The 21,689-nt window shown below is 40.4% G+C and overlaps 1 protein-coding gene across 1 annotated transcript in view; it reads right to left on the bottom strand.

The window, feature by feature from the left end:
• ADAMTS19 (ADAM metallopeptidase with thrombospondin type 1 motif 19) overlaps positions 1 to 15,512 on the bottom strand; it is a 261,863-nt gene extending 246,351 nt beyond the window's left edge. Inside the window, exons 1-3 of the mRNA XM_043912190.1 lie at positions 15,463 to 15,512; positions 14,505 to 15,313; positions 13,233 to 13,870 (exon numbers count right to left, since the gene is read on the bottom strand). Of these exons, the coding sequence (XP_043768125.1) occupies positions 13,233 to 13,870; positions 14,505 to 14,577 (711 nt within the window). The 5' untranslated portion in view covers positions 14,578 to 15,313; positions 15,463 to 15,512. The remainder of the gene's footprint in view (positions 1 to 13,232; positions 13,871 to 14,504; positions 15,314 to 15,462) is intronic.
• Positions 15,513 to 21,689: the final 6,177 nt, after the last annotated feature.

Below are 21,689 nucleotides of genomic sequence, written 5' to 3' on the forward strand. Positions count from 1 at the left end.
AAAGCATCTGATTGTTTATAAGATGGAAACTCTCCCCAAATTTATCTTTAAACACAATCCCTATCAAAGTTCCAGCAGATGCTTCACAGATCCTGACAATCTGGTCCCAAAATTTATACAGAAATGCAAAAGATCCAGAATAGACCAAAAAAGCTTTTAAAAAGGAAACCAAGTTGACTTTCCCCAATTAAAAACATATTATAAAGCCTCTTAAATCAAGGGAATATGGTATTAAATAGGGATAAACATATAGATTTTAAAAAATAGTGTTAATAGTACAAAAGTAAACTCATTTATGATCAACTTTTGATAAAAGTTCTCTGGTACTTTATGAGTAAAGGATGGTCTTTTCACAAAGGATGCTGAGAAAAAATTGGATCTGCATATACAAAGAGATTAATTCAAACTCTTATCTCACATCATATACAAAAACTAACTCAAAATGCATCACAGACCTACATTTAATAACCGAAATTATGGCAGAAAACATAAAAGAAAGCCTATGTGACTTTGAGTTTGACACAGAGTTCTTGGTTACAACACTAAGAGCACATTCCATAAAAGGAAAAGAAAAGATAAATTGGACTTTTTCAAAATCTATAAAAATTATCTTTGAAAGACACCATTAGGAAAATGAACAGAAACCTCTATAGAAGAATAACAGCCTATGTCTGACAAAGGATTTTACAACTAGAGTATACAAAGAACTCTGAAAACTAAACAGAAAGATGAAAATTAAAAAAAAGAAAAACAATTTAAAACTGGCAAAGGAAGTCACCAAAGATAATATATGAATAGCTATGAAAAGGTACATTAAAATATCCTCAAAAAATAAAATAAAATAAAATATCCTCAACATGGTTATTGGGAAATGCAAATTTAAATCACAATACCATTGCACAGCCACAAAGATAGTTTTAATCAAAAAGAGATAGTAACAAGTTTTGATGAGGATGTAGAAAAACTGGAATCCTAATTGCTGGTGAGAATGTAAACAGGTACAGTACTTTGTAAAAGAATTTGGCAGTTTCTTAAAATATTAAACGTAAATTTACCATATGACCCAGCAATTCCACTCCTAGGTATCTATCCAACAGGAATGAAAATATGTATCTACACAATGATTTATACATATTTGTGTATCATTCATAATACCAAAAAGGTAGAAACAATCAAATGTACATCAAGTGATGATTGGATAAAGAATGACTTACGAAAAAAAAAAAAAAAAAAGAATGACTTATGATTAAGCAAAAAAAAGAATGAACTAATGATACATGCTACCACAAGGATGAACCTCAAACACATGCTAGGTTTAAGAAGCCAGACACAAAAAAACAAATTTTATATGATTTCATTTACATGAAACGAAAAGGTAAATCTATAAAAGAAAAAGCAAATGAACAGCTGCCTGGAACTAGGGGTTGGAGCAGAATGACTGCAAATAGATATGAGGGACACCTCTGGGGTGACAGAAATGTTCTAAAACTGAATTGTGGTGATTGTTGTGAAGTTCTCTAAACAGACAAAAAATGTCACTGAATTGTACATTGGGATGAATTTATGGTATGTAAATTATACCAGAAAAAAGATACTGTGGGGGAAGCATTCACAATATCCTTTAGAATTGTCACAGGTTAAATAATGATTTGTCCTAGAAAAATTAGCTTGACACATTCATGAATCTATCTTACTAATGAGAAATAATTAAGTTTTACTTAGAAAAATTTCTATGTAGGAACTTTCATCATAAAATAACAATTCAATACTTTCAAAAACATTACTAATTAGAACCATCTATTTTGAAGTGACAAAATTTTAACTGGAAATCTACAAACATGCAATTATCCATGTTAATAAATAACATGGGGCATTAAATAATTAAATTTTAAAAGACAGATACTTCCACAATGAATTACTCAGACTTATACTTTGCTAAGTGTATGTAAACATAACTGTTATTCCCACAATAAATTACTCAGACTTTCCATTTTGTTGTAATAAACTACTGAAGTTCTATTTATCCATAAGCACACAACCACACAAAAACAGGAAGACCCTATGCTATTTATACATAAGTTCCTGTCCATAATTGAACTGCCTATCTTTGAACTGGGCACGCTAAAATATTTGCTGGTAACATAATACATTTATAATGGAAATGTACCTATCACATTTTAGTTGCTCTTACATGCGTTCAATTACAAATTATAACAGAGATAGACAATTTGCACTAATCACATTAGCTGATATAATTATCTGCCTGGCCACTCCTCTTAGCAAGGTAATGGTTTTTGACTGTTAACCCTAATGTTTTACAGGACTCTTAACATCCAAATTCTTGCAATGTGAATAAGTAGATAAGACTTGTTAGGTTCCTTTTGCCGTTTGAGATAGTTTACCATTGAATTCTCATACATCTTCAAAGTCTCTTAATCTAACTATACTGTTTTGCCATTCCAGTTCAGATAATCTCTCAAAATGAGTTTCCAATTTTCTCATGTAAATTTTAATATTCCTCTACAATGTGCTTCAGTCTTCATTTAGCCACAACTAAACTTGGTGGTATCTGAGATCCCTTTCACTCTGAAGGTATGTTTCTTCCTTTATTTCTAATAAATTTCATTTTATTACAGAAGCTGGAATAAATCTCCTGCTTTTCTTGGAAGAAAAGCTATGACAAACCTAGACAGTGTTTTAAAAAGCAGAGACATTACTTTGCCAACAAAGGTCCCTATAGTCAAAGCTATGGTTTTTCCAGTAGTCATGTACAGATGGGAGAGTTGGACCATAAAGAAGACCGAGCACCAAAGAAGTGATGTTAGTGGGTTATAACAACACAATTTTATTTGCTTAGAGTTCTATAGGATAGAAGTCCTACCCAGGTCTTGCTGGGCCAAAGTAAAGATGTCAGCAGGGCTATGTTCCTTTCTAGAGAAGGAATGGTTCCTTTCTAGAGAAGGAATGGTTCCTTTCTAGAGAAAGCTATGGTTTTTCCAATAGTCATGTATGGATGTGAGAGCTGGAACATAAGGAAGGCTGAGCGCCAAAGAAGTGAAGCTTTTGAACTATGGTGCTGGAGAAGACTCTTGAGAGTCCTTGGACTACAAAGAGATCAAACTAGTCAATCCTAAAGGAAATAAATTCTGAATATTCATTAGAAGGACTGATGCTGAAGCTACAATACTTTGGCTACCTGATGAGAAGAACTGACTCATTAGAAGAGACCCTGATGCTGGGAAAGATTGAAGGCAGGAGGAGAAGGGGACGACAGAGGATGAGATGGTTGGCTGGCACCACTAACTCAATGGACATGAGTTTGAGCAAGCTCTAGGAGATAGTGAAGGACAGGGAAGCCTAGCACGCTGCAGTCCATGGAGTCACAAAGAGTTGGACACAACTGAGCAATTGAACAACGTATTATCCATAAAACTGTTGATGACAATTTGAAATAATTAAGTTCTACTTACTTCTAAATTCTAAAATAGGAAGTAAGTTTCAACTTCTGAATACTTTTTCACCTAAAGAGTAGGAAAACGTTCATACCAGCATTTAGGTCCCATTATATCATCGCCCAACTAGTTCATATTTATAGATTATTGAATAACTGAGTCATAAAATCCTTTCTAGCTCAATGGCATCTGAGTGGGTTCCTGGAAAGACGTTAAAGGAAGGACAGGAGGTATCCAAGTTTACTATAACTGAAGGTAAAAGAGTATTAAAATTCATCCAAGACACAGAGGATATGAAGTTTGATGCATGCAAATCCAATCCTTAAAGCTCCTGAGCTCTGGAGTTTTCCGAGCCACTAGCGTGGCTGCCCTCAAATTTGAGCTTGTACAAGAATTACCTTGGATTTTTATAAAATATATTTCTTAGTTTTGAGGCTCAAACTGGGATTCTGATTTTTAAGTGGAGAATTTCCAGCCCCTAGTACCTCTCCCCAAAGCCATGATCTCGATCCAGGTGTTTGCACACCAGACTTTAAAAAACAGGGCAACAAGAAGTATGAGCCAAAAGCTGATGGTGTGGGCTCACTGCAGAAAATGGTCATATATTTTAGGTGAAGCCAGGCAGAGGAAAGAGGAAAAATCTGGGGTGAAAGATCTTCAAATGCTTCTGAAGGAAAAAAAAATATTTAGGTCTTACTTTTTTAATTAGAAAGCAGTAAGAAAGCAGAAGCTGCTTAAATAAAGCTGAAACTGGCCTGTGCTCCTCAGCTCCATTCCCTGATCATCTGAGTTAAAGCCGAAACAGTTAATAATTTATTGCAGATATATGGATGCTAATTACAAAATGAAATCAGCTGGAAAAGGCAAGCACTAAACTATCTAATTCCCAAGGGCCTTCCTAACACCACCATGCAATAATGTTGTACGAATATCTGGGTAGCATTGAAATGGCTGAGCTCCCATTTTCTCACTTCTCTCAGTCGAAGGCTTGGCATTAGAATAAAGATGAGATGGAGACAAGATGATGTGCTCACTACGGCTGCACCCTAAATGCACTCTGCATCAAATTATGGTCCTCACTTGGCTGAGGAAACCTTAAAATTTCCTTTCAGGAAACATCCTCCCCCCCAAAATCATAATCCAAGAGGGACTACTGGTTCTCCCATTGCTTTAAAACCCATCAAGATTACTTCACTAACTCAATACACTTCCCATCTATCAGGAACCTGGAACTCCTCTGATAGTTTTTATTTTGCGAACACAAAGCCATAAAACCTTCTGGGTAAAAATGTAACTGTAATTAAGCGGAAACATTCAATTGTACATGAGCTCAATAAAAATGTGCTCTGTTTTAGTACTGCATAAAAAGTGTTTTAAGATGACTACTCAGAATTTCCTGAATTTAAAAAGGTATACTACTTTTACGATTCAGTCAATAAATTTCAAGTAAGTGTATATTTATATTAAATACTATCAAATAAACAATTATTATTAAATAAACAAAATTTCTTCTCACAAAACTGGTCCATGCCTGAAGTCTCTTAGGGCCCTAAGACATAGATTAACATATGATTAAAGGGGTTATTAACTTTTAAGGTATAATATTGCTTTTTCCATCAGCACAATGAGTCTTCTTACTAGAATTCACTATATCACGTCCTTAAAAAAGACCAGAGTATCTGCATTTGGCCACTCTAAGTATAGAAACTTCTTCCAGTGTCACTGTCAGCAGAAACATGATCACCCATGGCGTTTTAAGTTTTAAATTGGAAAATCAGAGGATGTCTTAAGGAGATGTGCATTTAAAGCTGATAAAACACTGAACACTCACTAAGTGCAAAACTCACTCAATTAGTGCAAAACACAGGCAGGACAAGTTGAGGCAAAGTGATAGTTCCTTAAAAACTATAAAGACCTTGAAACAAGGAACGATGCTGCAATGAATAGGCTTATACATAAATCTTTTGCAAATATGTGAATATTCCTCTAACAGTGATACCTACAATTGCTGAAAAATAAGCATGTCCAAAATTTAAATATATACCATACAAGAGGCTCTACCCAATTTACTTCCCTACAATGTATAAGTTTGTGTTCCCCAAGCATGCACACTGGATATTATTTATCTTCATAGTCTCTGCCAATCTGTGAACCAAAAATGGTTATTGAAGAAATTTTTTTTTCCCTGCTTCCCTATACATTTGAAAAAAACAGTGAATTTCCATTCAATATTTATATTTCCTTTTCGGCATATTCACTTATCTATGGATGGTAAGAGTACAGATGACTTGTAAATTTATGTATTTTTTTAACTGTCTCTACTCAGCTTCTAGTATTTTGTCATTAACCTTTCTTTTTAAAATACTAATAGAAAAAGAGCCTGGAATTAGAAATGAAAAAGACAAAAAACCTAACAAAAAATGAGTAGAAGAATATGAACACAAAATTTACAGGATAGGAAATGAGAATAAAAATGTGGAGATGGTCAGTCACACCATAATACAAAAACATGCAAATTATAACTAGTTTGAGTAACTTCATTTCTTTGCCTATTAGATTTTACAAGGATCAAAATGTTTAATAATACCCATGCTGGTGACAGCATATGTGAAAGATGGACTCTGGTTCTCTGCTGACCTCAGAAAGTAAAGCAGCACCCACCTCCACGGGGTGCAATCAGGCAATTTAGCCCCAAAATACCAACACACATGCCCTTTGACAAGGTTATACATGATATAGGCAAAATGACATACAGAGTCCTATTTATTTAACACTGATCATAGCAGGAAAACACTGGAATCAATCAAATATATATCCACACTAAACTGATTAAGGTGATTATGGCATATTTCTGCAGTCAGATAAAATAGAACAACCAGAAAAGAAAGAAGATTCTCTTTACACACTCATATGTGATAATCTTGCCTGTCAGTGCGTGTGTGGATAAATGTGGCTTTACAAAGCTCTATATATGCATGTATTCATTTACATATCAATTACCTCTGAATCTCACACTAGAAAGTATTATAATAACCCTGGTCACCTCTGGAGTGAGTGAGTGAAAGTCACTCAGTCATGTCTGACTCTTTGCGACCCCATGGACTGTACAGTCCATGGAATTCTCCAGGCCGGAGTACTGGAGTGGGTCGCATTTCCCTTCTCCAGGGGATCCTCCCAACCCAGGGATCGAACCCAGGCCTCCCACATTGTAGGCAGATTCTTTACTAGCTGAGCCACAAGGGAAGCCCAACAATACTGGAGAATAGGGTAATCCTTTCTCCAGGGGATCTTCCTGACCCAGAAATTGAACAGGGCTCTCCTGTATTACAGGCAGATTCTTTACCAATTGAGCTATCTGAGAAGCCGAGTCACCTCTGGAACAGGATACTAATAACCGGGGAAAGGGTTTTAGAGGAAGATTTTTCTGTTGCATAACTTTTTGGAGGTGCTGCGTGGTAAAGTCTCAGTCTTTACAATTTTGAAAATGAGTTTATTCTCCCTTTAGGCTTAAATGGCAGTTTGGCTGAATCCAGGATTCAAATTCACATTTCCTCATAAATCTTGAAGCTATCAACTCATGACCTTCTCACATCTAGCATTTCTATTTCAATCTCTCATATCAACCTCATAATTTTAATGTAGATAATCTTTCCTTTACTAAACACATGGAATTTTTCTCCTTCTCTCTGACTTTCTAATATTCTGCCACGATGAGTCCAGGTTTGGGTCTGTGTTTATGCTACTCTGAGTTTAATGGTTGATCCTTCCGTCTGAAGGTGTGCAACCGCCTTTATCTCTGGGGCAAATTTGATTGACATCATAGAAAGCTCTTACCCTCTACCTAAACAACACAGATTCCATCAGCTAATTCATCTCAAATCACTGAATGAATCAATACATGCAATATGCTCAACGCTCACAGCAATTAATTCCTCCCTCGTCTTGCTGCGCACAATTACTCCCACCAGTCAGCCTGCATGTTCACCAAGAATCAGCTATATTTGAACACATGTTCACAACATCTAGTAATCACATAATTTAATCAAACCTTAAATACAAATGTCTGGGAAACAGGAGTGCAAAACATGTCTCTGATTTCATGAAAATTCTGGAAAAATCAAAGATTAAGTGGCTTTAAAAAAAAGTGCTATAATTTTGTTTGGGATGAAACTGTACAGGATTTGGAAGTTTCAGACATCCAGGGTTCTACACAGAAATTGCCTTGCATTTGTCTTTTAATTTTTATTCCAAATATATTGGAAAATGGTTTTGGCGCATGGTGAGTAAGCCTCACCTGGACTACCAGTTAGCTGACCTACATTCAAAGGCATAGTGTCTGGCCTCACACCCAAAGATTAGCTAATGAATGTATATTCTGGTGATTTATGTTAGAATCAAATGTTTAGGGCTCATTTGTATGCATTTTAAAAACTCTTTTAATTTACTTTCTTAAATTAACTCCCACCAAAGAAATTTGGACCATCTAGATCTGTGATTCACGGCTTACAACTTTTCTTTTGTAATTTTGCATGCATTTGTCCTTTATATTCTATTCTGGGACAATTTCTAGGTTTGCCTTCTAGGTCACAAACTTACTTATCAGCTCATCTATGTAATTTTTATTTCTAATGATCATATAATGTGAGTTCTATCTAATCATTTTTTATGGACAGCACTGGTCCTGGATTTTATCCCATGCATGCTAAGTAGCCTCAGTTGTGTCTTTTTTTTTTTTTAAATTGGAGGCTAATTACTTCACAATATTGTAGTGGCTTTTGCCATACATTGACATGAATCAGCCATGGGTGTACATGTGTTCCCCATCCTGAACCTCCCTCCAACCTCCCTCCCCATCCCATCCCTCTGGGTCATCCCAGTGCACTAGCCCTGAGCACTTTTTGTGATGCTATGGACTATAGCCTGCCAGATCCCTCTGTCCATAGGATATATATCCCTTCTTATATTTCAGTTAAAGTATTCTATGTCATCTATTACGACTGTTGCTCCATGGTTTTAATCAACTGGTTTGATGACCCTCTTGTATACGGTTTGTTTTCTTAAGAGTGTGATATTCGTAGACGTCAGCTCCTTTCTTTATGGTTTCCTGTTCACCCATCTGTTGTGACCAGCTCGCCTCTAGTTGTTTGGAGAGACATGTGGGACCACCTACTGGATGCAGGAAGCCAATGGCTCAGGCTCTGAGAGTGGAGACTCTTTGTCCTCTTGTATCACGTGCATGTCAGGAAAGCTCTACCGCTATCCTCTCCGCTCTTGCCCAGGGACACACGTTGGCCTCCGTGGCTTGGCACAACCAGACAGCAGACAAGCCCAGGAGTGCTGCCATCCCAGGGTGCCCGTCTGTTCATGGCCCTCTCTGTCCCCGCGTGCGCAGCAGCACCTCGGCCATACCTGCCACCATTCATGCATGTTCTCTAATACCTATATGTTTTCCACTAATCTGATCCACAGTTTGCAGTCTTTCAGGAGATGTTCAAAATTTCTGATGTACTGACAGCATTCTTTTCGAACACTGCTTTAGATTTATTTAGAATATATTGTCTCTGTCATTCCTAAGATTTGTCTTGAACAAAGTCACTGGATGTGTGAAACTCGTCTGCAGTCTCACTTTTTCATTTGGATACTGATTCCACTTCTAGTCCAGTTCTCCTGGATATGCACGACTCTTTCCCTGTCCTCATACCCTCCTCTCCTATTTCTGTACTGGTACTTGGTGAGGCTCCTTGTCCAAAAAGGATGCTCCCAAATACATGTGTTCAAAACTTGCCATGGCTCAGAATACTTTGATTTATATAAGAGAGTAAATTCAAAAACCTGAAGATTACACAGGGCTGCAGATTTTGTATCAAGAGCTTTTCAGAACAACTACTATATAAAACCCTAAACTTACAAAACTCCAAATTTAAGGTTGAGTACTTACTCTTTATCATTCTGGGAAAATAATCTAAATATTACTGAGAGCCATTTCAATAGTTCATCTAAAGAGAATCATAGGCAAGGAATGCACTGATCTAGTTTATCTTGGCCCAGTGCTAAGGTGTGCTTTTCTTTTAAGTGTTAATTTTGAACAAACCTGATTTTTTCAGTCTTTCACGGAATTTAATTTGTTGCTTTCTTGTACTTTTTTTTAGAGATTACTATTTAAAACAGAATAAACTACCATATGCGTAGTTTTATTTAGTGACTTTTACTGGTTGTCTCTAAAAACTAGATATCTTACAAAGTTCTGAAAATGAACAGATGAAAGAGAGTATCATCACAACACTTGGGAGATTCCTACATTTATACGTAACTCAACCTACTTTATTTCCCTATTTATATTTGTGACTGGCAAGCCAGATTGGGATCTCCTTGAAACATACTAAGCCTTCCTCATCCTCTTTTTGTATTCTCTTTGTATACCATGCCTTGCTCAAAAGGGTCGTTCAATAAATGTTTAATTATTTATTATTATTAATGTGCTCATTAGATCTAATATATGCCTCAAATAAGATTATTTTTCAATATTAGAGACTAATGTGTGTGTTCAGTCACTCAGTCATGTCAGACTCTTCATGACCCCATGGACTGTAGCCCTCCAGGCTCCTCTGTCCATGGGATTCTCCAGGCAAGAATACTGGAGTGGGTTGCCATCTCCTCCTACAGTGGATCTTCCAAACCCAGGGATCGAACCCAGGTCTCCTGTGTCTCCTGCTTTGAAAGGCAGATTCTTTACCACAGTACCACATGGGAAGCCCCCATTAGAGACTAATAAGGGAAAATAAATGATAAGAACATGTCATACGTTAAGTGATAGATATACAAGTACAAATTTGTGCATTTAATAAACAGGGGAAATGAGATCCAGAAACATTAAGTACTTAGAAGAAGCAATACCGGAACCTGTAACCAAAACTCCATTCAACCACTTTTCCCTTCACAGCATAAGTTAAATTGATATCTGGAGAATGAACTGGCCAGGCTTATAAATACTCACCACTCTGCAAGAGTTGATAACTCTTTCCTTAATGATCTATATTCTTTCATAGAGACTTTTAGAACCTTTCAAATATGTAATAATGCAAAAGGTGTTGAAGAATTCAGGCACAAGTGGGTAAAATTCACTATTGAGCAAGGGGCAAGGAAAGTGTACTTTGTGATCTACTCTTCTTTGTGTAACTGACAACCAGAAAGCTTTTACTGAGAAGAAACTGGTGCAAACTAAAGGAGTTGCATTTATGAACAATGCACCTTCATATAACGACATCATGATGCCTCACATCAGAATTACTGGATCACAGAATTTTGGAAATAGAGAGGGACAACAATGTAGTCCTACAATAATCAACAGTTGAACAGAAATGGCCCAGGTTCTAGCAGACAAGACGTTTGAGGTCTGCTCTCACCTGACAGTTTAGGATCACTTTCCCTTATTGCACTTTCTGGTCTCCTCAGAGGAAACATTTTTTTTTTTCCACTCCCTTGATAGGCTCTACATTTTCACACCACTCAGTCTCTTCCCTCCATCCTCAGCATTACCAGCCCTTCCGTGCCTGGAGAAATTCGGCTTCTCATGCTTCAAAGTCCACTGAACCTCTATTGCCCTTGGGAAGCCTTCCCAAACTCCCTAAGTATGACTTAGCCTCAGGCATACATTTGATTTATCATGCTGGTATGCCACTGTTTCACGACTACTTACATCCTATCCACTTGTATATGATGTTCTAATCTGCAAGCCCCTAAGGTAGGCCCTAGAATATATTTAGCATGCAGGAAAATTCTCATTCTATCATCCAATTTTAATTAAATCATCAGATACTCTCATTTTACTTATGAAAACAATCCCAGAGAGGTAAGGGACTTGTCAATCATCAGGGAATAGGCCAATGTCAGAGCTCAGATAACAGATTATGCTTTCTCTTTCCTAATCCACCCTCATAAGGGAAAGGGCTGGCATAGTGGAGTCTAGAGTAACAAACCTATCCTTCTTGGCTATTTGCCTAACTTTTTACTCCAAGTCTGACTGCTACACTATATTTCTGGTAAAGTCAGTTTTCCTCAACAACAATGACTTCCCAGTTCAGAATATATATATGTGGCTAATAGGAAAAGTGAGTAAAAGTCCAACATGATAAACAGGGAGGTATGTCAAACTCCTATTCAGTCTATGAAAAACCTACTCAGAATTGTAACTTCACTCCTTTAAGGATGGAGAGAAGGCATAGCTCATTTGGAAAATCTGACCAAAAGCCCACATTTCAACAGTGAAATGCTTTATCCCCTATTGCTTCTACTGCATCAGGAACTTTCTATATGTAATTATTTAATCCCTGGCCAAAAACCAGTGGACAATGAAATCCCTACAGAATGTCTCCCCCAGTGAAGTATTCAAACATTAGTTCCACAAAAAACATTTTTTTAAGTATTTCATGTAATTTTTCTATGTCATTTTTTTCACTTATGGCTAAAAATGTCCATATTTGAATATTCATCATTATGAACATCTGCCAAAATATAGCCCTATTCAGCATTTTACATCACTTTTGCTATGGGACCTTAGAAGGGCATAGGTAAAAATTCCCAGTTTCATTTTGCTTGGATTTTAAACCATCTTTTTCCACCTCATGGCTTTGGGTGGCTTTGACTGTGTTGATGTTTTCTGCTGTCCATTACTATTGAATTTTTCTCCAAATGAGCAGGTTGCTCTTAGAGAAGTCCTTGTGGATCTCACCAATGGCTCAATTGGAATATCAAAATGAAGACACAAATCACATGGGTGTTTATGATATTTTGTGGACTTTGTCTTAAAGAAATATTAAAGTTCACAGTGATGACGGCCACACAAGGTGAATGTACTTAACACCACTGCAATGGATGTATAGCAATGGTTAATTCTACATTGCATGTTATGTCTACCACAAAGCAAAGGCCAACTTAACAGGAGGTAACAATTATCCCAAACCCTGGGTCAAAACAGAGGGGGTGGAAATCGAATGATAATCCCTATTGTTCAGACAAAGCAAATGGCTTTTATTTTCTAGTTCCAACTGGCCTCTGAGCCAGGCTCTCATCCGCGCTACTCTCCCTGGAGTGGAAAAAAGGAAAAGACACTATGTCCAAATAGTATGTAAACCTTAGAAATGTTAAATCATAGAACCATAACCCTTCAAGTTCTGATTGGATTCTCCTGTCATCCATTAGTCAGCTGCTCGCGGCCTCTGACTTAACTCCTCCACTCGTTTCTCACAAGAACAGTGAACAGGTGTCCTGCGTGAGCGTGGATGTGTTTAAATTCCAGACAGCTGTCAGAATATAACTCCCTGGGGAACTGTTCTGACAACTTTGAAGTAGGACATGAGAAAAAAAAAAAAACAAAACTATGAGATAATAGATGAGAAACTGGGGGTGGGGGGACCAAGGAGGAGATTGAGCAGTGAACCCGACCTGTTATCTCCCAATCTCCTGAAAGACACCACGTGGTGGGCTTATTTTGAAAAGCAGAAACAAAACCAGCGGGAAGGGTTGCAAGGAGACAGTGTTACCTAGTAATTCCAAAAAAAATTTATAAGCATCTAGCAGAAGGCTATTATCCACTCAATTAGATTTAGGATTCACCGACGGCCCTGGAGGTGTTCCGTGGGCGGTAAACAGTGGAGGCTCTTGGGTGGTGTATTCAGGGCGCGCTCTGAACGGGATGAGGTGCAGGCAAATCTGCCTGGTCTACAAGGGGAGAGGGAGGGGTGGCAGGGGGAAGAGGAGAGCTGGGGAAGGAAAGGCGCTTACCAGGCCACCCCCGCAGGTGCTGAAAGAGGCCAGCGAGCCGGGGTGCCGCAGCACAGCCCCGGTGTAGAAGCAGGCGGCGTCAGGCGGCGCGGGAGGGCGCGGGACGGCTGCCGCCCGCGTGGGGCCCGGGCCCGGACTCGGCCTCTGTTCCACAGCGAAGCGCGGCGCCAGGAAGCGGCCGTCTCTCCGGAGCAGCAGGTAGAGATCCCGGGAGAAGGCCGGGATCCGCAGCAGAACTTCGTCGCCGTCCGGCTCGGCTGGCTGGGTTGGGGGCGGAGACGGGGGCGGCGGCTGCCACGAGGCCGGGGCGCCCGGGGACAGGGCGGCAGCCCCGCTGGATCCCCGCGGCAGCTCGTGAGACTCGAGCTCCTCATCCTCTTCGCCCCCGGGCGGCGGGGGTTGGGGCCGCGGCTCAGATCCGCCTTCCACGGGCTCCTGAGGCGGCGCCGGGGCCACGGAGCGCACCTCGCGGGAGCTGCTGGCTGCCGGCGCCCTGACGCCTCCGCCGCCCGTGGCTCCGCGCGCCCAGCCTGGGTCCGCGCTGCCCCCGCTGCCGCCGGCCGAGTCCACCGGCTCCCGGCGCCAGAGTGCAGGAAACACGACTTCCCACTCCTCGCGGTCGGGGGCGAACTGCAGCCCTGCGGGCGGGGCAGACAGAAGTGCAGGGCTTAAAGAGCCGCGGTCTCAGGAGCACAAGCATCCCAGAGTTCACACTCCGCACACAGGGCTCACGGCTAACGCGCTGGAGACCACCCGTCTAGCCCCAGAAACTTACAACCCCTTAAGTGTGGCGATCAGATTACAGACCCCAGCATTTTCAAAATAAAAGTACGATTATCGGGGCGGGGGGAGGGGGAAAGCGGGGCTGCAAAGTTTGGTGACAGCACTTAGTTGCAGAAAAGAAAACCGGTGCAAAGACTCCAGCACAATTAAAAAATTTCCTTCAGTATCTGCCAGAGCAAGGCAGCGCTATCAATTTCTTTACTTCCCAGATTTCCTCCAGGTGCTGTAAACGTACCTTTGCACATCTTATTAACTCTCAGGAGAGGAAAACTAAGCATTTCACGTTGTTGACATGAGGCCACAAGAAGTACGCTTCGCTCAGGAGCCCTCTGCCCAGCACCCGCACGCTGGTTTTTCTTTTTTTTTTTAATTGCTGCCCGCTAAGCCCTGCTCACTGCGCACAGTTGCGCCAGCCCTGGCGACCCGTGCGTTCCCGGTCTCTGGCTGGGGAAGTTGGAAAAGCAAGCTCAAAGTCACGGAAGAACTTACCTGCAACGACCCCATTCGACAGGACCCCCAGCTGGTAGAGGAGGCAGCAGCAGCAGATGTGAGTCAGGCGCATCTCGCGGCTCTTCCCCAGACCGCGCTCCCGGCCGCGCGCGCGCCTCCTTTTGCGCGATCCACCGCCGGCGCCTCCGCCGCCGCCGCCGCCTCCCGGAGCGCAGGGAGGCCGGGCGGCGAGTTTGCCCAGGCCCTTTGTCTGCCGGGGGGTGGGGTGGGGGTGCTCTGTGACTCCGAGCGGCCGCCGGAGCACGGGTGGGGGTGGGGTGGGGGAGGAGCGGGGGCAGGCAGCGCCGCGGCCCCGCAGCGCCCCGGCTCCCCGGCGAATTAGGTGAGCAGTCTTAGTTTCTGTGTTCTGGCCGTCGCAGGAGTTTCCGGAGCCCCTCAGGACAGCCCCGCCACGGTCAGCCGACAGCCGGCAGGCGCAAGGCGGGCAGCGCTGCCTCAGGACGGGCGGAGGACGGCCCCGCGCGGGCAGGAGCGCCGCGGTGTCCGAGCCGAGGCTCGTCGCCGGCACCCGCGCGGAACTGCCAGGGGCCGGTGCCACAGTCCCGGCAGCCGGGCGTGTGCTAAGCTCCGCACCCTCCTCGGGACTGGCTCCGGGATCCCACCCGCCGCGGCGCGGCAGGGAATTTGGAAGGGGATGAGGGGAAGACACTACTCGTGAGGTGGGTGTGGAGAGAGAGAGAGAAAAAAAAAAAAAAAAGACTGAGGCAGATCCGACGAGAAAAAGGAACGAAGGGGCGCCCGCCAAGCGTGACTTTGCGGGACAAAGGTCCCAGAACACTGCACACGTGCTCACACGCGCGGTTGGGGTGGGGTGGGGACCCAAATTCCCTTACCTGCCTCCTGATTGGCCATTCCGGGAGGCGGATTTGCATCCCTACGCGGCACCTCCTTCTCCCTGCTGAGGTGTGTGCAGGTAGAAGGGCCGTCCCCTCCCCACCTCACCCCTTTACAAGGGGTTCCTCCTTCGGGGGAGTTCTCCACCCATCCGCGCGGCACACAAAGCCAAATTTAGTGCAGACTTGAGCACAAAGCAGCGGCCCCATTTGCCAACGACCTTTGATTTGTCTTCCCATCTTTGTCTCCAGGAGTCTTCTAAGTCTGGAGATAATGTAATTCGTCATGGAGTGTGCTTCAAAGGTTCCCAGGACAGTAGACACCCTGACATTTCAGAGCCCCCTGTCCCACCTTATCTTCCTGGCTTTCCATTCGTCAGTGCTATCAGTTTTCCCCCCGCCCCCCCATACACACTCCAAATAACGGTGAGATTAAAGAAACCAGCATTAAATACTGTAGTCTAAAGATCTCAAGCCGAGTGAGTTTATTTTGCCCTTTTTACCTTTTTGTTGTTGTTCCTTTAAAAAAAGAAAGGTGTTTTTACTCCTGTCTTTGAAGGGCAGTTCAACCTTAAATATTCTTGCTTCCTCTGTGACAGCTCTTCATAGTTCCTACTCCCTGCTCTGCACCTTTCTCTTAGTCACATCAAAACTTTCACATCAGGCTCCAGGGTGATTGATCTAACCTGCCATTTGCAGCCTCCGAACTAGGCCAGACGCCTGTAAATAAGAGTTAATGCAAATCAGTTTTTTAAAATTCCAGCACTGAGGTTGGTTCCCCACATCCTTTGTTGTTTTACCTTCTGTTCTTAGTGTCAAAGGTGACTACTCTGTCTTTGAGGGAGGCAGATGATCTTATTTCAAAGGAAACCCATTGTTTGAATAAGCAGGGTCCTAGAATACTTTCTTTGAGTTGTCCAGAATTTCAAAACAAGCACAAAGACACTCTAGGTGTGTCTGTCTCCAGACCTTGTCTTGTAAAATCTCTAGAGCTGGAGTAACTAGGGTGGGTGTGGGTTTCCAGACACTCAAGAAGTATCTGGTTTGCTTAGGCGCCTACACCCTCATTTTTATGGGACTCAATTATATGGACTTAAAACTAGGCAAGAAATCAGAGGCAGTTTATTTTTAAGAAATAAAGCAAATTTTTAACACTGAAGGTTAGTTTCAACGAAACACCTCCACAAGGATTTGAATCTTAAAGTGTTTCTCATGTAATTTTAACCAAAACGTCAACAAAAATGTAAAGCTGTAGAAGGAATGCATATTGAATTGTGTGTATTTATTGGAGTACATTTGTGATTCCTTAAAACTAGATGAGCTGTATGATTAAATATATTTAAAAGCACAGATTGCCTATGTAAGTTCTCATCTTTCCCTTTTCTTTTCTCCAACTGTATAACAGCCATTAACCATTCCAATTCCTTACAGTAAAGGTTAATACTGATTGTTACAGAAAAGTTTGCCTAACTCCCAGCTGGTTCTACTCTTTCTCCTATTTGAAATACTGTTATAATTTATTTGTCTATTTTCAAAGGCTTTTATAAATCATTTGGGTTGTAATGACTCGTGTAAATATTTCTTCTACTAGACTATCAATTTTCTGGAAAGGTAGGAATTATTTCTTTTGTATATCTTTCTTTACATCACCCTGTCTAATACAGAGATTTATCTACCAAATGCGTGTGGAAATTCTCAGGAAATTCTCTAAGATGCTTTAGAAGATGATAGAGATTGATTTCTGTGTGGTATTTGATTCCAGTTCCTTGATCCAGAATTACAAGGCTATATCTGTTGGTGATCAGTTACTATCAGCATGATTTATCTATCTTAGAGAGTAAGTCTGAGAGAGAAATGACCTGTGTGAAGATTTTTTGATTAAGTAGAAGAGATTTAAGAGGTGCAAATAAGAGCATCAGTTAAATTGGATTTGAGTATGTATGTACGTGAAAAAGAAAGAACTAGCCTGATTTGGAATTAATTGGATTGTACATGATGAAATAGAGGAGAAAAGGCAGGACTGTGACATGTGTGTGCATTACCAACTCTAGAGGAAGAAAAGAGCAGCTGGGAAAAATATGTTGGTTAAGACAGGTCACTACATATGTCACCAGATGGTAGCTAGCGTCAACCAAGCCCTCTTTTATGGGGTGGAGGTAAGTGACAAAGTATCAGAGTAAGTGGAACCAACTGTTCTTATACACTGGGTGCTCACATGTTGCATTTTATAACCCATGCTTCTCTATGTAGAAAGTTGACTTTGAGGCCTTCAGCTCTTCATCATTTTCTTCATTCATTGGCCCTAAGCCTCTCACGACCTAAAGCTAGTCTCAAATCCTTTCCTGACTCCAAAAAACCCTTAAAATCTTAGGAAAATACAAAGAACCCTTTCACTGAGCTGCATGAGGATATCAACTCCCGGTAGCACTCACATGTAAATCGAAATCAAGACTTAAGCTAGTTCTGGCTGTGATAGAGTAACAGGAACCAGATTTAATTCTCGTCTTAAGCAATTAGAAAACAGACGAAATGTAAAAAGCACTGTTTTCCCCAGCATACTACCTAGTAGCAACCTAGAAGCTTCAGCACAGGGAAGAGAAATCTAAAGAGTCCTGAAGACTTGCTGAGTTGAGAAGACAGAGCAAGATGGCTAGAATTTACAGGCCACCATATACCAGAGAGGAGAGAGTAGCATAGAGAGTGTACATGCATGCTAAGTCACTTCAGTTGTGTGAGACTCTGCGACCCTATGGACTGTAGTCCCCCAGCCTCCTCTGTCCATGGTGTTCTCCAAGCGAGAATGCTGGAGTGGGTTGCCATGCCGTCCTTCATGGGATCGTCTCCACCCAGGGATCGAACTCACGTCTCTGACGTCTCGTGCATTGGCAGGTGGGTTCTTTACCACTAGTGCCACCCGGGAAGCCCACATAGAGAGTGTAGTGATTAGCTATTGCTGCATAACAAACTTAGCAGTTTGAAACAACAAACATTATATCTCACATGGTTTCTGAGGACCAGGAATCTAGAAGTAGCGAAACTGAATATTTCTGCTCAGGGTTGCACACAACATTTCAGTCAAACTGCTGATCAAGACTATGGTTTCTGAAGACTTAATAAAGATAGAGGTTCTATTTTCAAAGTCTTGTAACAGTTGACAGGAATCTTTGTCATATTGACTTCTCCATAGGGCCTCTCATTGCATGTGTTGCCTCTGAACAAGTGATACAGGAGAGATACTGCACCAAAACTGGAAGCGATGGTCTTTTTATAACCTAATATTGAAGATGACATACCATTATTTCCACCATATTCTCTTCATTAGAAGCAAATCACTACATCCAGCTCACACTCAAAGGGAGAAGTAGCGAAGAATTTATGAACATATTTTTAAGACCGTAAGAAGGCACTTATGACCTCTGGCAAAAAGTTATCTGCACTCCCTTCATGTGTAAAATACATTGACTTAGAGGAAGTCTCCTATCAAAAGGTTCATCTTATTGAACATTAGCTCAAAGTTCATTAAGGAGAGCTCCTTGAATTTAGTCCTTCTCTCAATATATACATTTGTGAATCTAAAGGAGCAATTTATCTGCCTCTCAATACCCCCACTATATTGTGGTAGAACAAGCAGAGGATAATTGCTATAGACATTTATGCTCAAAAGGAAGAAAAGAAGGCACTTGTTCACAGCAATTCTGAAATCCTGTTGTCAAAATATAAAGTTCTTTGACTATGTCTGAAGGTCTGAGAATAACTCTCCATAGCTCTGGGCTCTACCCTCTGAGAACTCGTATCTACCCTTTGAGTCATCCTTCCATTTTCATGAAAGGTAGTAAGAATTTGCAGCTGAGAACTTTTCTCACTTGATGTCCTGACAGTAGAATTCATGGTTCCAACTTCATATCATTTTATATAATCTCTGCCCCCTTTTGGCCAGAAATATTTCTGCAAATGTAATTCTATTTTTCAAACTTTGTGTCTTCTGTAAATCTTTAATGGGGGTCACTTCATTAGACACAGGCATACCCTCAAACCTCCATAAGCTTAAACTTCCCTACCTTGAGTTTCTGGTGAAACTGTTAGAGACAGCACTCTTAGCCTTCTTAGGAGGCCTATTGTTTGACTGAAAGGATCTGGAAGATACACGTTGAAACACTTTCAAGGGCCTGCACTCTAAGAAACTCTGAGTGGCCACATGTAATCTTAATAAGGGACTTTAAAACCAAACCTTTGGCTTCATCATTAGATCCTGGTTTCCTGAAAGTGCTCTGTACCTCTTCTTTGATCTGATGCAATTTGATCTTAACTATTTTAATTGTTAAAATAATTACTTGATTTTAATTATTCAGCATTATTTTCCAGAAAAAGTCTGAAATTTTTCAGAGTCATCAAGATATAGCTGGGTTTTATTAACAGTGTTTATTCAGGTTATCTCTCTTCTTTAACATTTTCTATAAGAAGAAATAAACCAGGTAGTACCTTCAACATTTTTTGGAAGTCTTCTTAGGTTGATGAACCAGTACATTTTCCTGCTGCAGACAATGCTGTTCCTAAATAAAAAGGATTCCTTTTCCTTTAGTTTTCTATAATATTTACCTCACTTTCCTACAAACCCTTACCTATAGCTTTACCAAATGTCATATGGCTTCAACTAAAAGCTTTTTTAAGGTATTAAACAAATTAAATTTGTAGTTAAAAAACTTTCAAAAAAGAAATATCTAGTTCCAGATGGTTTCAGTGGTTAATTCTACTGAACATTTGTTTTTAAAGTAACACCAATTCTACATAATCTTTTCCAGAAAATAGAAGACCACACTTTGCAACTAATTTTATGAGGCTGACATTACCCTTATATCATAACCAGACAAAGCCAGTACAAAAAGGGAAAATACAGACCAATATATCTCATGAATATAGATGCAAAATCAACAAAATATTAGCAAATTGAATCCAGCAATATATAAGAAGAATAATGTAATATGACCAGTGAGGTTTATTTAAGAAATGCAAGGCTAGTTCAATATTCCAAAATCAATCAATGTAATCCACCATAAAAACAGGCTACAGAAGAAAACCACATGACTATACCAACTGATGCAGAAAAGGCATTTTACAAAATTCGATATCCATTCATGATTAAAACCCTTAGCAAACTGGAATAGCAAGGGAAGGGAAATTCTTCAACTGGGTACAGAATATTTGTTTTCTAAAATTGCACCTAAGTGTGAAGAACTGAATGGTATCACTCTAAAACTGAGACCAAAGCATGGATGTCCACTCTCACTACTCCTGTTCAGCACAATACGGGGAATTCTAACTAGTACAATAAAGCAAGAAAAAGAAAAGCAATACAAAATGGAAAAAGATAAATAAAACTGTCCCTGTTTACCAATGAAATGTCTATATAGAAAATCCTCAAAATAAACATTGAAAAATTCCTAGAGTAATAAGCAAGATCACAGGATACAAACTTAACACCAGAAATCAACCAAATTTCTGTATACTAGTGACAAATTGGAAACTAAAAGTTAAAATTTGATAACATTTACATTAGCTCCAAAATAATGAAATATTTAGGTATAAGTTTAATCAAAGATGTATAGGATCTATATGCTGAAGACCATAAAACATTAAAAAAAATAAAGGCCTATATAAATGAAGAGACATTGGGTTCACAGGTTGGAAGAATAAACATACTAAAGGTGACAATTCAGTCCAAATTATCTTTTTGATAGAAATTCTTATCAACATCCCAGAAGGATTATTTTATAAATATGAAGCTGAAATTTAAATATATATGGAAAGAGAACAAAAATAGTGGGAAAATTGGCAAAAGAGAACAAAGTCTGAGGACCTATTACTGTCTGATATTAAGGTTTTCTCTATAGGCACAGTAACCAGCAGGGCTTCCCCAGTGGCTCAGCGGTAAAGAATCTGCCGGCCAATGCAGGAGGCACCGGTTTGATGCCTGGTCAGGAAGTTGCCCTGGAGAAGGAAATGGCAACCCACTCCATTTGGAAATCCCATGGACAGAGGAGCCTGGTGGACTATAGTCCATGCGGTCACAAAAGAGTCAGACACGGCTTAGTGACTAAACAACAACAGTTACCAATAGATTATGGTATTCCATAGATTATTGGATCAGAATAAAGAATCTAGAAATATTTTCACATAAGCACACAGCTAATTTCTGGAAAAGGTACAAAAGTAATTCAGTGGAGAAAGGGTAGTCTTTTCAAATGGACTGGGAAAAACTGGACACTAGAAACAAAAAAAATAATTAAAAAATTCCTAATGGAATTTCATCCCTTACGCAAATACTAACTCAAAA

Source organism: Cervus elaphus, chromosome 9 (assembly GCF_910594005.1).
Source record: "Cervus elaphus chromosome 9, mCerEla1.1, whole genome shotgun sequence".
In the NCBI taxonomy this organism is placed as follows: Eukaryota; Metazoa; Chordata; class Mammalia; order Artiodactyla; family Cervidae; genus Cervus; species Cervus elaphus.